The following is a 16,513-nucleotide window of genomic DNA, read 5'->3' on the forward strand; positions in this document are numbered from 1 at the left end:
GCCTCCTCCCACGCTCCGTGCTGGCCAACAGTCCCCCTTCCTCCCAGACACCAGAGGGTCTCTCTCAAACATTTCTCACAGTCCACTGCTCCCCCCATCCCCCCATCCCAGTGAAGTCCTCACACCCCTCAGACCCTGGCCTCCTCCATGCTCTTGGGGCGCAGAGCACTGCCTGCCCTGGATCAACACCGCTCTAATCCTTCCCCCTCACATCCCGTCCATCTGCTGTCTCCTCCTCCAGAAGGCTCTGGTCACTCAGACGGGGTTCGGGTCCGTACACCGAAACTTAGTGATGTGAAGCAATGGTTCCCAGCGCTGCTGGGCCCTGTAGTCAGGAGCTTGGGTGGGCTCCACGGGGAGCCGTCTCTGCTCAGTGATGCTGGGGACACCAGCTAGAAGACTGCAGTCCAGGCACGCACTGGTTCCATGTCCAGAAACTTCAGTGGGACCACCAGCCTGACCCCTACTGGGCCCGGGCTTCCCCCCTGCATGGCACAGGACTCCGAGTGCGAGCGTCTTGAGAGAAAGCCAGGCAAGCACTCTGTTCTCGTTATGGGCTGTCCTTAGAAGTCACACGGCATCCCTTTAGCCACATTCTGTTGCTCCGAGCAGACACGAGTCCTCCCGGATTTGATGAGGAGGACACAGAGAACCCACCCCTTGCTGGGGGCAGGCCAGGTTCTGAAAGAGCACAGGGGCCTGGAAATACCATTCCAGAGGCCATCTCTGGAAGCTGCAGTCTGCCACGGCAGGAATCTTGTCCGCGTGGCTTGCCATAGGGTCCCCAACGTCCATGGCAGCCGCCTTGCCAGGCCCTTCCCATGCCTTCTCTCATATCATCCTCACGTCAGAAGAAATCACCCACAATTTGCAAAGGGGCAAGACGATAACCCTATCCAGTGTCACTGTAGGCCAGGGGCCCTCCCTTGGCACTGCCAACATTGGGACTGGGTCATTCTTTGGGGCAGACGGTCCTGGCACAGTGTGGCACCCAGCAGCATCCCTGGCCCCCACTCACTCAATGCCAGGACCCCCAGTCGCGGCAACCGTGAATGTCCAGCTCGGAGCAGCCAGGCCACCTGCCGCCCAGCGGAATGTGCTCACTTCCTCTCACTGCCGCTTCCGCGAACACAAATGTGGGGTTGGCGGCTAAGCCCAGGACTCACAACCTGCAAACACATGAACTCTGTCCACAAGGCTACACTCTATTGCCCTGGAAGGCGCTAACCAGTTTTGCTTCACCTTGAACTTGGAGTGTGAGTCTCCTTTGAGCCGCTCTGCCACCCGTTGGTCCTCAGTGTGCACCCAGGTGCACCTGTGACCCCGTGGTCACCGGGTGTTTGATGGGGTTTATGTTGTGAACGTTTGAAAATTTGACTTTGCCATCGCCCCACCCCCAGAGCTGCAAGCAAGCTCAGCACCTTATTTTGCACACAGGGAACCTGAGGCCTGGGAGGGGGTGTGTCTTGCCTGGGGCCCTCTGTAGGGAGTTTAGGGAGCCAGGGCTGCCATCCGTGATTTGAGGGGCCTCCCTGATGTCGAGGAATAAAGAAGAGACTCTGTGGCTTGGCTGGGGGAGCAGAAGTAAGGTAGGGAATCAGGCGTGGCCTGATCCAGGGACTCAGAGGGTTGGGGGGTGACAGAGAGGGGAGCCCAGGAGCCAGTCAGGGGCTGGGCTTTCGGCGAGAACTCATGTGTCACTGTGGCAATGTGAGCTCCCAGGGAGACCGTGGGCTGGGGCGGAGGGGGCCGAGAAGCAGCCAAGCTAGAAAGACGAGACGGCACAGGCACTCTGACGCCAACTGCAAATTTGGGTGTCCCCAACCACCCTCAGGCTGGAGAGTTCTCTGGCGGGGACTCACGGACTCACTGAACACACAGGGAAAGGCTGTACGGGGGAACGGGGCCTAGGGAGGTGCCCAGAGGCGCAGTCAGCAGAGACACCGGAGCTGGCCTCCTGCCACGTGCGGCCGACCCACGTGGCTGATCTCCATCTCCGGCCCGCTGATTCAGTGACCCGAGGCCCCACTTTACACCACGGGTTGGTCTCTCTGGCGTCGGGCGTGTGAACGATCATCTCCCAGGCCCCTCCGGACGAGGTTGAATTCTCTGCAAGCCCTCGGGTCAGAGCAGAGCCTCCCTGGTCAGCCCTACAGCTGGGCCTTCAGCTCTGCCAGGACCAAGTCTGGGAGCCACACCTGTGACCAGACCCTGCCCCTGCCCCCCAGTGTGGCGTAGAGCACGGGGTCCTGGAGAGGAACCTGATTCCCAGAGGAAGGAGGGCTTGGTCACGATTCACACTCAGGCCGCAGGGCCGAGGCAGGGCCTGGAAGGCTGGGGGTCTGCACTGCTCACAAGAAGAAGGAGACTTGGGGGGGTGTGGGAAGGTGTGGGAAGGCAGCACAGGTGAGCCGGAAGCCTTGGGGTCTGCACCCAGCCCTGGTAGGAACCACCTTCCTGCCACCTGCCAGCTGGGTTTGCCGCCCTGTGCCACAGTTTCCCCATGTGTGAGGAAGGTCAGCAGACTTGCTGTAAATGAGCCATTTTCGCACCCATTTTGGGCTTAATAAACGGGCCCTGCACGGTATGTGCGCATCTTACATAACCCTGGAGGGAAGTAACATCTTCATGGTACGGAAGGGGAAACTGAGCCCCAGGGTGCCTGCGAGCAGCAGAGCCAGGACTGGGGCCGCAGGCCGCTGGCCAGGTACCCAGGCGAGAAGGGGCAAAGGACGCGGCGGCCCCCCTGTGGCGAGGAGGGTGTGCAAACAAGGGTCCCTCCATCCCCGCAGTTCCTTTTTCCAGGGCTGTTTCTTCTCGGGTCCCCAGAGCCTGCAGGAGGCAGCCCCTCCCTCCCAGCCTCGGAGGAGCTGAGGAGAAAACAGAAGCTTAATTGAATCCCACACTGGAGGAAGGGTGCAGGTGCCGCGAGGAAGAGGCCCCCGGCACCCCGAGGCTGAGAGCGCGCCCGGCCCCGGTGGGTCTGAAGGTAACCTGTAATTATGAGCCTAATGTGATTACATTAATTATCACGGCAATATTCCGCCTGCTTCCGCAGAGCATGCCGTGCATCGAGCCCTTCTTCCCACAAAGGAGTCTGGGCCTCATCACAACCCAAGCGTTCTGTGTGGGGAGGCTGAGACCCAGACGTGCCACGTGACATGCCCGAGGCCACACAGCCTGCAGAGTGCAGAGAGGGGGCTTGAATTCCACCGCGGAGCATTCCCCTTGCGCTTCTCGGGATGAGGGTTCAGATCTCTGAGACCAGGGAGGTGGGAGGCAGGCACCAGGCAAGCAAAGGTTCTGGGAAAGGGGCGTGAGCCACAGCGTGGGGCGGGCACAGGGTGGGTCTCCGATGCCGGGATATGGGGCCATGGTGAGCCCCATACCCAAGCCCTTTTCCTTCACCTCTGCAAGGTCCCTGCTGTCCCAGGACCCCTTCTGCAAAGCCCTCCTTGAGCAATGCCCTGAGGGAGCAGCCTCTGTTTCGACCTTTCCCAGCTGGTGAAATGTACAAATCCCAGGCCTTCGGGGGGCTGCCTGACTTCTGCTTTCCCACGTCAGACTGGGACACCCCGAGGTCAGTGTTGTTTCTACTCCCCCAGACTGAAGACGTGCTGTACCGGTGTTCTCTGACTACCAATGGAAACACAAAAGACCACACACGTACATACATGTCAAGTTGGTTTGAGCCCCGAAGGGACTTCATGGGCTCCCTGAACTGAAGCGGTGTACAATTACGGACTTCAGGCACCACCAGATCCAGGTGCCCACAGGGTCAGCAGGCCCCCGACCCCTCACATCCTGGCTCTGTCATGGTCCATGCTGGCTCCGCTCGTTTGGTGATTTGCATCCAGTCGGGTTCCTCCTGCTGGTGGTGGCCCTGGGTGTCCCCGGCTCGGCTGAGAGGAGCGGCACTTGGGGTGGCGGCCAGGCTGGAGGGACAGAGGACTGACGCTGCCCCTGGCCGCACCCTGGGCTGAGTGCTGCAGGCAGACACAAAGAATCCTGATCAGATTGCTGTCACGGGCAGTAAGGGGGGACCTGACCTCAGGGATGGGTGGCTTGTCCTGGGAAAATGAAAGGGGTTGAGACCCAAAGGCAGAATGGAGCACACAGTAAGTGTGTTTCCCGCGAGGAGCCAGCATGCAGACAGGAGGGAGGGGTCTTCTCAGGCTGTTGGTCCCATCGGGCATGTCCTTTCGGGTGTCCTGAGGCACGGGCCAGCCACAGCACACACACAAGCACACGCACACATGTGACACAGCTTGTTCCCTACATGCACGAGAAACACACACACCCCGCCTGTGTAGACATGAGAGTGTGCAGGCACACACGTGTGCTAACACGCATACACACGGCCACACTGGTACGCACCCATGCATTCACGTGCTTACACCTGCACTGTATCTTGTGTGTACAAACGGGACTGAGCTCAGCATGCGTGTGGCCACACTAACACACACGCGTGTGCACATGGGCACACGCGCACGGTTAACATGTGCACCGAGGCACATGGCTGGGTGCATGCACACATGCGTGGCACACACGCACACACATGCTGCCCAGCAATCAGTGGCTAGCAGGGAAGAGGCAAGAAGGTACCCGGTTGCCCTGGCAACACATCCTGGGACCAGGCCTTGTTCGAGTGGCTCATCTGCAAGGCTCTCAGCAGGGGGAGGGGGCTGCTCGGGACCCTAGCCCCGTACAAAGGCTCCTGGTGGCTTTGTAATGGACAGTCTGGACCCCACGGGGCTAAGAGGAGAGAAAGCAGCCAGGGGTCAGAGCAGGAGTCAGGGCCCTGCACTGGGGGAGCTGTGGGGAGAGAGGCACCCTGCCCTGGGGCATGGAAGGGGGAGACACAACTCAGTCCGGGGAACTGTGTGGGGAAACAGGGCCCTGCACGGAGGGCACAGGTGCTCTCAGCTGCCCAAGAATCCCAGAGGAAGCCAGCTCCAGCGCGCGGGTCGGAGGGGACCCCAGCTCTGAGCCAGCAGTGGGGGGTGAACCAGTCCAAGCCTGTCTGTGCTCCTGTCCCACTGTGCACGGGTTCAAGGCCGCCTCCTTTCTGGGATCGCTGTGCACCCTTGTTCCCTCTGCTGTGAAGTGGGTGCACACACAGGAGGCCAGGCACACCCAGGATGCAAGAGCTGCTCACAGTGGGGCCACATCTTGACCCTCCCACCTGACTCCTGGGTTCTCTACCTGTGACCTGGGGCTTTCTTGCTGGGATTTAATGAGGCCCACCAAGGGGGTCCAGCATACAGCAGGAGCCCAATAAATGCTCCCTGGCAGAAAGGCTGAACGCTCAGATGTGCTTGCTCTCCCCACAGCCCCCCCCCAGCCTGGCAGGGCCCCCCAGTCCCACCAGTCCTACATGGAGGGTGTCAGCTGTCCCAGGAGGGCATGGGCATACCCAACACGGGCTTTGCAGGGTGAGGGGTGGCAGGGAAGCCCCTGCCCTCTCCTGGAACCCACCTCACTGGCCCTGCATGTCTTTCAGGCTGTGGCTTGAGCATCCCTCCCTCCTAGCTGTGCCCCCTAGACTAGAAGAAACGGTTCTGCTCCTGTCCCAGCCTCAGGCGCTCCCCTCGGGTCGGCACCACCTGGAAGGCTTGTCTCTCCACCTCAGCCTCATCTGCCTCTTGACCCCAGAACTGGGGTGGAGGGGGAAGAACAGCGTCCTTGTCGAGCAAGTCTGTGAAGGTGCAGCTGGCCTGTGGCGGTTCTCTGGGCCTCGGTTTCCCCCTCTGTCGGACAGAGGGAGTCTGGAGTACACAGAGCCTACGTCAGCCCGAGCTCCCCACTCCCTGGGACCGAGGAGGCCCGTGCTGTCTGACCTGCTCTTCTCCTCACGACGTCCCCGTTCCAAACCCCAGCCACCTGGGCCGGATGCCACCCCCTGTCACGCCTCGGCCGGAAAGGGTTCTTCGCATCTCCTGCCAACTCAGCCCTTTCGCAGAAGGAGAACACACGGAGGCGAGGTTGGGAGCCCCAGCTAAACACAGCAGCCCAACTATCAGCCGTACCTTAGGTGAGAGCAAGGGTGGGGTGAGAGGTGGGTGGGATCCTTGCCCTTTACCGCAGGCTTCCCGGTTCCCAGTGACCCTGCAGGGGCCCAGACATGGGGTCAAGCCATGGTTTTCCAATGATTCATCGGTTCCTGGTCAGAAGCCTCGTGGGTGCCCAGCATGGTGTTGGAGCTGAGGACACCCTGACCAAGATGAACCTCTCCGGACTCCAGTCAGCATGTGAGCTGAGATCGGATGTGGGACATGCTGAGAAAAGCCCCCTTCCCCAGCCAAGAGGGCTGGGAAGGCTTCCTGGAGGAAGTACCATCTCAGCTGAAGCCCGAAAGTGAAGTTGGGGGCTGGGAGGGGTTCCAGGCCAAGGGAGCAGCATGGATGTGAATGGCCTCCAGCCCAAGCCCCCAAGTCATGTGTCCCCAGGTCATGTGGGGGTGGCCTCCTGGCTGAAGCATCTGCTTTCTGCTATCTGTCTGATCTCAAGGGCTAGAGCAGACCAGATGAGAGTGAGGGGCAGGTCGGGGTGGTGCCTCTGCTTTGGCAGTCGATAGCACCTGACGGGGTCCCTCTTGGTGATGACACCGCAAGTCCAGTGTACCCCCAGTTGGGGAGAGCCTGCAGGGGTCAGGCCCTGGCCTCCGTCTGGTGGCCACAGTGAGGGTGTGGGCTCCAGTCCTGGCTCTGTCCAGTCCTCGGGCACGCCGCTGAAGGACCCTCGTCCTTGAGACGGGACACCGTGTGTGCAGATGGAGGGCAAGGACAGGACCTACACACAGACCCGCTGAATAAATGCACGCTAGCCGTCACCGTGACAGGGCCCGGGGGTCCCCAGGGGCATCACCCTGCTGCAGTCCGCCTTCCCGCCCCCGCCCCAAGCAGGAGACAGATCCAAGGATCCCGACGGGCTGAGAGGACTCCGCCGATGAGAAGGCCCCCACCACCCTCCCTGGAGCTCAAGGCAAAATTCCTCCTGTTATTAAACACCAAAGCAAACAGATCTCCACCCCCGCACTCCCGAAACACCTTTATTGCACTAAAAACAGCATTTATAAACAAACACACTTGGGAGAGGGTGTCTTAAAGATTTACCCACAGTCAACTTGGAACACAAAGATATCAAATAGTACAGGGGCTTATAAAATGGGCCCTCCCCAGAGGGAAAGCAAGGGTAGGAGGTCAGGGTCAGAGGGAAGGGAGAGGGGGCAAGCTCCAAGCATCTGACTCAGTGCAGGGTCCGCTGTCCACCTGCTCCAGCCCACAAGCCTGGCCCTGGGGGGTGCCCAGGTTCTAGAGTAAAGGGGGGGCCCCCTCTGACACCAGGAGCAGGGGGCATGAAGGGGCAGGCCTAGAACAGAGGTGGGGGGGAGAGGGGCATAGCAAGGGACCTTCCAAGGGCCCCAAATTCTCAGTCCCAAAATGCAAAGGAGAACATGTGCTTTCCCCAGCTATGGGGGAGCTCTCCTTCATCCCTCTCCTGCTGGGATCTGGAAACCTAGTAAGGAGGGACAATGTTCAGATGGGGAGGGTTGCCCCCGGGATCCCCAGGAACTGCCCCAGTCCAACCATGCCCACCAGGCAGCCTGGCCTGGCCCGGCCCCTATTTCGAACTGTACCATTTCTGTTGTGTGAAGCTGGGAAACGTCCACGGACACTGTTCAAGGACCCACATACTGACAAACAATTAAACCCATGCAGCATGAAGGGGCAAAAGCAGGGTCCACCCCGCCTGCCAGCTCCGTCCCTCCGTCCCATCCATGCGAACAAAAATCTATTTACTGTGTGGAGCGCAAGTCCAGCCATCATTCCCTGGCTACCACTTCCTGGCGCCCAGCAGCCAAGGGTGCTGCGCAGGGGGGCAGCAGCCCCCAGCCTTGGAGGGATGGGGGGAGTGGGGGCTGGGAGCCGTGCTCTGGGCCTGCTCTGAGCAGCCCCTCTGGGGGAGCGAGTCTCCTGAGGGTGAGGCGGGCTGGCCGGGCAGGGAAGGGGCTGGAGGAACACAGAGACAGGACAGCTGTCCGGCTCCCAGGGGCAGGAGAAGAGCCCTAGCCTCCACTGTCCTCTCCTGGGCCTTCCTCACTTCCAGCCCCACAGCAACACCTGCCTCCCTTCTCTGTCTTCTGCCAGCTGGTGGCACCTGCCTCCCTGACCCGCTCTGCTCTGGAGCCTAATGCAGTAGGGTGTCTCCTGCAGCCCTGTGGGTACTGTTGGTAGATCCTGGGCCTGGGCCTGCTCTCTGGTGGGGGCAGAGGGGGCAAGGGTGTCTGGTGGGCTGGGCAGGAGGAGTCTCATGCAACCAAGGAAAATATTAGGCTCAGCCTCAGAACTGGCCACCTCTAGGTCTATGATCCATTTCTACTGCCTCCAGGCCCTCTGGGCCCCTGCAGGGTCACTGGGGAACTGGGATGCCTTCGGTAAAGGGTTCCACAGGTTCCTGGCTACCCCCCCACCGCAGAACCCCTTTCCAGAACTCTGAAAGGGGTGAGGCGGCATGGAACTTAGGGCATGGGGGGGAGGGGGGACACTTAGCCCTGCAAAGTGTCCCCTTCTCTTCCCCGGCAGCCCCCCGTCTTCCTCCTCTGAAAAAAACGAATCCGTGAAAAGTAGCGTTCTGGTCACTGGTGGCAACCCAGTAACCCCCAGCATTGACTAACACCTCCCCCCACCACCACTGGCCTGGCCAACCGGCCTCCTGCCCACTGGGATCTGAGTGGGAGGGAGGCGGGGTCTTCTCTCCGCACCCTGGGGAGGGAGGCAGGGAGGCAGGGAGGGGCCTTTACAAGAAAGGGAGCAGGGAGGTCAGGGGCAGCTCCTTCTCCCCGAGCAGCGTGTCCCGCTTGAGGCTGCTGCCCTTGTTGACCACCTTGATCCTGAGGGCCAGCTTCCGGACACTAGCCGGCCCCAGGCCATCGAAAAAGAAGTCCTCGTTGAAGACAGGGTGGCGGCTGTTCTTGACGATGGTGCTGCGCTGTTTTTGCAGCTTCCCGGGGACCAGGCAGAGGCCCACACAGCAGTGGATGCTGCGGGCGTCGCACCGGCGGTCGTAGAGGCCCTCGGCAGCCAGCAGGCGCACCCGCAGGCGGGCCTGCGTGGCCTCATACTCCGCCAGCAGCCGCACGCTGCCCCGCAGGCCCATCCGGACGGCGTGCTCCGCGCGGGGCGCCTGGCCGCCCTCAGGGCCCGGCTCTGGGGTGGCGCCGCGGGTCCCGCGACGCCGCGCCCCGGGGCTGGTGTCGGGTGCGCCGTCCTCAGCAGACAGGGAGCCGTGGCGGCCCGCCGAGTGCTTGAGCTGGCTCACTTTGGCCTGGCTGTCCTGGGCGAACCCTTTCAGCAGCGACACGGAGCGCGAGAGCAGAGGGGACCCGAAAGGGGAAGACTCCGCGGAGGACCCTGTGTCACTCTCCCCACCACTGAAGTAGCGGCTGGGGCTCATGAGGGCCCCACCAGCCTCCCTGGGCACCCCATCGCCCCCATTGGCCTTGGCGCCCCCCCGACGGCGACCGGCACCTGGGGAGCCCACCTGTGCCAGGGCTCCATGCTCGCTGTGGAAGAGGGACTCCTTACGCCGTGTGTGGGGGCTCTCTGCCAGCGTGGCGAAGCCATAGGACGTCTGCGCCTTGGGCACAGAGGGCAGGGACATGGCCCCCTGGGCCTGGGGGTCGGCGTTGGTGGCGGCGGCCTCCTCCCCCGGCCAGTCCTCCGCACTCTCAATCTGGATCACGTGCCGGGTGGCTGCCTTCAGCAGGTTCCTGCTCTCGGCTGCCAACTTGGCAGGCAGCCGGGGGCTCCGGGGGGCTCGGCGGGGTGTCCCCGAGGCCAGGTTCTGCTCCGACGAGGCTGGGCCCAGCTCAGCCTGCCCCTCTGGATCTGTGGGGCCGGCGGGCAGCTTGGGGGGTATGAAGAAGTCGGGGATCTTGTCGGGTGTGAGCACATTGCTGTATAGGGGCCCCTTGGAAGCCTTGTCCCCGGCCTCGCTCCCAGCAGTGACGTTTTCCCCAGACCCCCGAAGACGCTCCAAGAACCACAGGTTGGTTTTCCTCATGGGGGCAGGCAGGAAGGAGGTCAGGAGGAGCACTGCAGAGTCTGGGAAGAGAAGCAGGGGTCAGGAGCCGCGGCCTCCCAGGCTCCGGGGGACTGGAAGAGGGGGCTCCTGGCGCCTGTGTAGGGGGGCCACAAGGAGAAGGCCCTGGCCAGCAGGGAGCCAGCAGGGAGTCAGCAGGGGCACTCAGGGCGTGTCGCGCCTCCCCTCCCCTCCCAAGAGAGGTCAGGCTTAACTTCCCAGACCCGAGCCGAAGCGAGGGAGGTGGGGGCGGCGCTCCGACTCTTGGGAAGCTCCCAGGGGACAGCTGCCCCTCTCCCGCCCCCACCCCGTTTTAAGGATCTCAAAGCGCTTTCTAAAGGGTCTGCACTCAGTCCAAAAGGAAGACACCCACGGTGTGTGTGCGGACCCCCCGGATGTCCCAGCCCCGCGCCCCCGCCCCCAAGCTCCCGCCCACCTGTGGCTTTGCCCAGCGCTGAGGGCCCAGGCACCGGGGTGGGGGCAGGGAGAGGAGGTGAGTCGGGGGGCTGACAGCGCAGCGAGCTGACCCCTCCCGCCAGTTCTCCGCCCCCACCCGCCAGACTCAGCTCGCGGTGGGGGCGGGGGTCCTAGCAGACCCTGCGGACCGTGGCGGCGTCCCCGCACTCACCTGCCCCGCGGTGGTGGCCGGAGGCGGGAGGCTGTCCCGAGGGCACGCCGGGGTCTTGGCGCGAAGGTTCGGGGCCCGCGCGGGGGACGCGGCCGCAGCTCCAGCACGGGCGGCGGCGGCAGCGCAGCAGGGACTCATTCACCGGCGGCGGCGGGAAACCGCCCAGCCCGGCCGCCGCGCCGCCGTATTCCTTCCTAGTACGGCCGCGCAGGCGGCCCCCGCCCCCGCCTCGCCCCGCCCCCAGGCCGCAAGGGGTTGCCCCTCGGCCGGACCCCGGCGGCTGCTGGGGACGGGCGGGTGGGAAGCAGATGGGGGCGCCCTGTTGATGGCCACCCCGAGCGCTTGTGCCTGCGGACCCGCGAAGTCGGGGTCCCCCGGAAGCCCCTGGCCCCTGCCTCAGTCCACCTGGGCGGGGCCCAGACCCACACTTGCTGTGGGCCGGTTCTCTGGAGAGCCGCTTTCCCGACTCCCGGCGAAGAATCAAAGAATGGGAATAAGGGGCGCAACTAAATTTATCATTTACCATTGTCCGGGCCAGGCCCCTAAGGACTCACAGCCGCCCGGTGGGTAGGCCCCATGGCTCTCCCCAGTCAGTGCAGGACGAAGGGAGGCTTTCCTTCTAGAAATAAGGACCCAGCCGCTAAGGCGCGCTCCTCCCCGGGAAAAGGGAAACGGGTGTCCACTCTGCAGCCGCCCAAGGAGCGACCTGCGTTTCAAGATGTTTATTGACCGGCTGGTGGACGCTGGGCAGCGGATGCCGCATCCGGCCTTCCGATGATGCCCAGGGCGAGGAACGCCAGTGGACAGGTGCACGGGTAAATTACAAGTGTCGGTTTGGTGGCTCCTGTGACAAACGTGTAGCGGGCAAACGTGATCCGAGGGGAGAAGCGGGAGCACCCCACCCTGCTGTTCGCAGTTCAGAGACTGACCAGGGGCAGGACCAGGATGCAGCCCCAGGCCTGGCAGTTCCTGAAACCGCAGGGCCCCCGGGTCCCACTGCTCTTGCCTTGTGCCCTGTCCTCCTCAGCCTCTGCCTCCTCACCCCTTGCCCCCCTCCCAGCCTCGATGTCCCCTTCAGGACCCTACGGCCAACCAGTCCCGGGTCGGGTCTGGGTCTGTGAGAAGCCAGCAAGTTAATGGATTGCCAGGACTGACCCACGGCCTGGACTTTATTAAATTATGACTGTCCAGGAGCCGCCTGTGTTCCTCATCGTGGCCCCAGCTAGGATGGGGGCTGGTCTGGGGCGACTGCTGGTTCAGCAGAAGGGGGTGCAGAAGGCCAGCTGGGAGCGGGATAGAACTCTCCTGGAGTGAGGTCGGGTTTGGAGTTCCACTGTCCAGATGGGAAAAGCAAGGCTCAGAGAGGTCCATGATTCCCCCAAAAGCTCTGTCTCAGCTTTGCTCTCCTAGCAAACACTGAGCCCCTTTTTGTGCTGGGGGGAACACTGGCATGGCCACGAAGTCTGACAGGAGAGCCCCATGCCAATGAATGCTTCACCTCACCGCTACCTCCAGGAAGCCTGCCCTGCCTGCCAGCCTGAGCCGGCCGGGCATCACAGCCTGACAGAGCCCACTGAACCCCAACTTTAGCTATCGTGAAGAATGCCCTGGAGCACATATTTAGTTGATGTCACTGCCCCTGTTGGGCCTGGAGCTGCTGGCACGGAGGCAGGAAGGCAGCCTTCTCCCTGCTGCGACCCCAAGACACTGGGATCGTTCATGAATACCTGCCTAGCACCACAGTAAGAAGGGTGGCCCTGCAGCCGCAGGAGGGAGGGCCTCAGGGGCCACAAGCCACCTTCCTCCGTTGCACGGACAGGGACAGCAGTGGTCACAAACAGGAAGGGACTGAATCATGTGTCTGGGGGGAACAGTGCCAGGTTTTCCGATGACAAGCCAGCCCGGGTACTGAGGGCTTCACTCCCCACTCCCCCTTACCCAGTTGGGGCAGGGTCTCCTCCCAGTTGGGTTGAGGGAGGAGGCCTTGAGCTTCTTCTGTGCCGATTCCCGTCTGAGCGGCTGGGGACTCATCCGGAGGTGCTCCGCTGGGCTTGGAAGCCCGACGCCAACACTTGCTGCTGTGTGACTGCTGGCAGGTGTCCAGCCCTCTCTGCCTCTCTCCCCTGGGCAGTTTGCTCCGCAGCCTCAGGGTGAAGGTGAACGACGTGCAGAGGCCTTACAGCGGGGCCTAGAACGCTGTGATGGATATGCTGGTCATCATTTCTTGGACGCTGCTACTGCTGGGAAAGGGGGCTGGCCTGGCCTCGAAGGACCCCAGAACCTGATCCTCACCACAGACGGCTCAGCTGTAGCCCCTCCCCGATGCCCCCACCCCATCACCTTCGGGGGCTGGGGAACTGAGGCCCAGAGAGACAAGGAACCTAGGGATAGGTCCCCAACATCTGCCTTCAGAGGGGCGGGGTCCAGGAGGCTGGCCCTTCCAGCTGGTGAGTTAGCCTTGTGGTCCGAAACAGGAGCCTCTCCCAGTCAACAAACCTACTCGTCTGCAGAGCCCTGAGAGGGCTGGTGTGGTGAGGCACATTCCCAGGACTCCCCCCAGAGCCCAAGCTGCAGCCTTCCTGGGATCGGACGTCAGGAGGCTGGGGAGGGAGCCCAAGTGGCATTGACCAGCCACTCCCACCCTGAGTCGCACCAGCTCATGCTGCAGGGCCTTGGTCCTCAACTCCCATCCCCCAGCGACCTATGCTCATAGGAGAGAAGAGGGGCAGGGTGCTTCCCAGGCGCCAGGCTCTCCCCGGTCTTTGAGGAAGCGCAGAGAAAAAACTCCACCTTAGAGAGAGAAGCCACCTTATACCCATGCAGCTCTGGCCAACAGCTTCTCCGCTGAGCTCTGTCTCCTCCCCTGAAGAGGGACCCGAAGGCCTGTCCGCAAGCTCCCAGGAGAGACCTCGGCCCAACAAGGCACAGGTTAGCCCACTGTGGAGGAGGACCACCACCCCCAGTTTCCAGATAGGGAAACTGAGGCACGGGGGAGTCACCAATTCCACAGGACACCCAGTTTAGGGAGGGGAAGCAAGTAGTCCAAGGCTGCGAGGTGGCCTCCCACCCCCAGGCTCACTGAGGATGAGGCTAGCCCAAGGAGCATTTTTCAACTAAGTAACTGAAGGTAGACTGGGGCAGGAGACAAGTGTGGGGGACCCAGCGGCAGTCAGGCTCACAGCCCCCATTACTGCATGGGCACCCCAGACCTGGCTTTCCTGGCTTAGAGAGCAGGACGGGGGAGGTGATGGGGTGGGATCCCAGCTCTTGCCACCTCACCCTCTGAGCCTCTGCTCCCCCAACTGTAAAGTAGCCGGTGCCGTTCTGAGCACACGCATGAGCAGGGGGCTAGATACATAGAGGCTTTGAAGGAGGACGCAGGGGAATGAACGAACGAACAAAGTGCATTAGGACCCCTCTCTAGCCGACGAGTCTCTGGAATCCTACCTTGTGAGACTCCCCTAGTCCAGAACCCAGTGAATTCTCCCAACTGCCCCCATTCCTCTCCTGCCCCAACAGTACACTCCCACTTAGGAATCCTATCCTTTCTATGCTTAAAAGCTCCCCAGCAGCTCTCCCTGGCACCAAGCTTCCCCCAGCCATGTCCTCCACTCCACCACCCCTCTGATCTCACCACCAGTCACACAGGCATCCTTCTGTTCCCTGAATGTCCTGCGAGCTGCACACCACAGGGCCTTTGCACATGCTATTGCTTCTGCCTAGAACCCTGTCCTCCTCCCCTGGGGCTCTCATCCTCCAGACCATAGCCCCTGTGTCATTCCCACAGAGAAACCCTCCTGGATTTCCTGGGTTAAGTTCCAGGACTCGCTCCTTTCATTTGTCATTACACGCTTCGTGGTGACTTGCTGCTTCATGTCACTGGACTATCACCTCCATGAGGACAGCTCGGTCTTGGTCACTGGTGCATCCTCGTTACCCACCAGAGGTCCTGGCAGATAAGAGGAACCCAATGCAGGCATCCTAAAGGATACCAGGATGGGGCAAGGGGTGGATGGACCAATGAATGGAATGAATAATGGATAGATGGGTGAGTAGTGAGTAGATGATGGAGTAGATGATGGATGGATGGACAGACTGGCCCCTCTGTCTTCATGCCTCTAAAGTAAGAAACAAGGCATCAGAGTCCCCTCCTGCTCTGCCTTTTGATAGCATCCGCCCCCCCAGTTACAGACTAGAGTGGCTGTTGCTCCCCACGCCCTCACCAGGCTCCCCCAGGGCATGGGGGTGGGGCCTGCTGATGGCTGGAGCCAGACCCCAGGCACAGGTGTGGCCCTGGCAGGGTGTGGTGAGGGCTGGGAAGGCTTCTTCAGGGTTGTCAGAGGAGGGGCCCAGGGGAGAGATGAGGTCTCTGGGAGGGAGAGCCTGGAAATCATGTGAGGGAAGGTCTGGAGAGGCATTGGGGAAAAGCAGGGGCTCCTGGGGGGACAGGAGTGGGGACACCTGAGAAGTCAGGCCACATTCAGGGCTAAGTTAGGAGCAGTCAGGAGGAGAAAATGAAGAGCTCTTCGCCAGATATTCGGGGCATCTTGAAAGACAGAGAAAGCCTGCAGCATGTAGGAGATGAACTACGGTGTTTCCCAGGGGAGGATGGGGCTGTGTCTAATAGAGCAGTGGGGTGCTTTATCTGGTGGTGGAAATAGAGGCGTGAGGGCGGTGTTCGGGTTCTGGGACAGTGCCCTCCCACAGGGAGACACCCCCAGGCCCACACCCTCCTCTCCATCCCCCACACCCTCCAGCCAAGGGAGGACACATGTATGTCTCAGCTTTCCACCTGGAAGACTGGATCCCCGACCCGAAGGCCCCTCAGTGTCAGGTGAGCTGGCTTCCTCATGGTCGTCCCCACGTGTAACTACAAACAGACCTCAAACGTCCAGTCCAGGTGGACAGCTGGGAGGGCAGAGCCCTCATGACCACCCCCCACCAGGGCAGGTTGCCCTGGTGCTGCCTGGATGCACCCCACCGTCCCAGCTGAGCCCTGAGGCTCCCCCCACTTCAGCATTAACAGGTGTCCTGGCCTTGAGGACTCCAGAGCACCTCAATTCTGCCCCATAAAAAACAACTGTGCACTGAGTTTTCAGGTGGAGAAACTGAGCCAGCAAGGACAGGAATCCATCTTTCCAGGGAGGTGAGCTGAAGGCCCTCTGGGAAAGAGATGGTGCGTCCTGGACCTGGCGGGGACCCTGGCCAGGGCTCGGAGAGAGAGGACTGCGTTTCTGTAGTATATTTTCTTTAAAGGTGAGAAAAGTTTCTGTCTTTGGTATGGACACCCTCACCCCAGACAGAGGGTGGAGGCAGGCAGGGGTCGGTGGGGCACAGGAGTCTTGGGCCCCCCATCTCTTGGCCTCGCTGAGCCAGCCCAGGGCCAGCTGGAGAAGGGAGATCCAGAGGCCCAGCCGGAGGAGGGAGAGACAGCGGCAGCTCCAGCCCGACCAGGGTCCAGAGAGAGGCTGAGGAGCCCGTAAGGCCACAACAGGGAGCATCTGCGGAGCAGGACAGGAGTGGGACCTGAGAACCATCACCTGGGGAAGAAAGAGGAGGAGAGGTCAAGGGTCAGCTGTGACAACAGCCAGATACCTGGGTTCAAGTGGGCCCCTCCGAACCTCAGTTATGAGGCCCAGTGAGGTCCTCAGGCTGAGGGGCCGGGGTGAGGTCTCAGCTCCCCCGTGTTCTTGCAGTGTGACCTAGGCTAGTGCCTTCACCTCTCGGGGCTGTTCCTTCTTCTGCAAAACGAAAATGCTCAGAACCGCCTGGGACTCAGGAGGGTCTGGGAGGTGGCGAGCG

At 61.8% G+C, this 16,513-nt stretch overlaps 2 protein-coding genes and 1 long non-coding RNA gene across 4 annotated transcripts in view; 1 reads left to right on the forward strand and 2 right to left on the reverse strand.

Annotated features, from left to right (window-relative positions):
• The first annotated feature begins 1,465 nt into the window (after nucleotides 1–1,465).
• Nucleotides 1,466–3,511, forward strand: LOC117801755. The gene is made up of 3 exons (XR_004624474.1): nucleotides 1,466–1,589; nucleotides 2,830–2,989; nucleotides 3,418–3,511. It is a non-coding gene; the product is annotated as an uncharacterized LOC117801755 (long non-coding RNA).
• A 3,535-nt stretch (nucleotides 3,512–7,046) lies between these two features.
• Nucleotides 7,047–15,752, reverse strand: C2CD4C (C2 calcium dependent domain containing 4C). Of its 2 annotated transcripts, XM_034657327.1 has the most exons (3): nucleotides 12,650–15,752; nucleotides 10,712–11,555; nucleotides 7,047–10,106 (listed from the first exon to the last, which is right to left on the reverse strand). In XM_034657327.1, exons 2-3 carry the CDS (start codon nucleotides 11,235–11,237, stop codon nucleotides 8,800–8,802), a joined length of 1,833 nt encoding a protein of 610 aa, XP_034513218.1. In that variant the 5' UTR covers nucleotides 11,238–11,555; nucleotides 12,650–15,752; the 3' UTR covers nucleotides 7,047–8,799. The 2 variants fall into 2 exon arrangements, with proteins under 2 accessions (XP_034513218.1, XP_034513216.1); XM_034657325.1 differs by lacking the exon at nucleotides 12,650–15,752 and having other exon boundaries at nucleotides 10,712–11,709.
• Nucleotides 15,753–15,918: 166 nt separating this feature from the next.
• Nucleotides 15,919–16,513, reverse strand: part of SHC2 (SHC adaptor protein 2) — a 29,870-nt gene continuing 29,275 nt past the window's right edge. The window contains 1 exon segment of the mRNA XM_034657328.1: nucleotides 15,919–16,251. The gene's annotated coding sequence lies outside the window, so the exon portion shown is untranslated.

This window comes from Ailuropoda melanoleuca, chromosome 4 (assembly GCF_002007445.2).
Source record: "Ailuropoda melanoleuca isolate Jingjing chromosome 4, ASM200744v2, whole genome shotgun sequence".
NCBI lineage: Eukaryota > Metazoa > Chordata > Mammalia > Carnivora > Ursidae > Ailuropoda > Ailuropoda melanoleuca.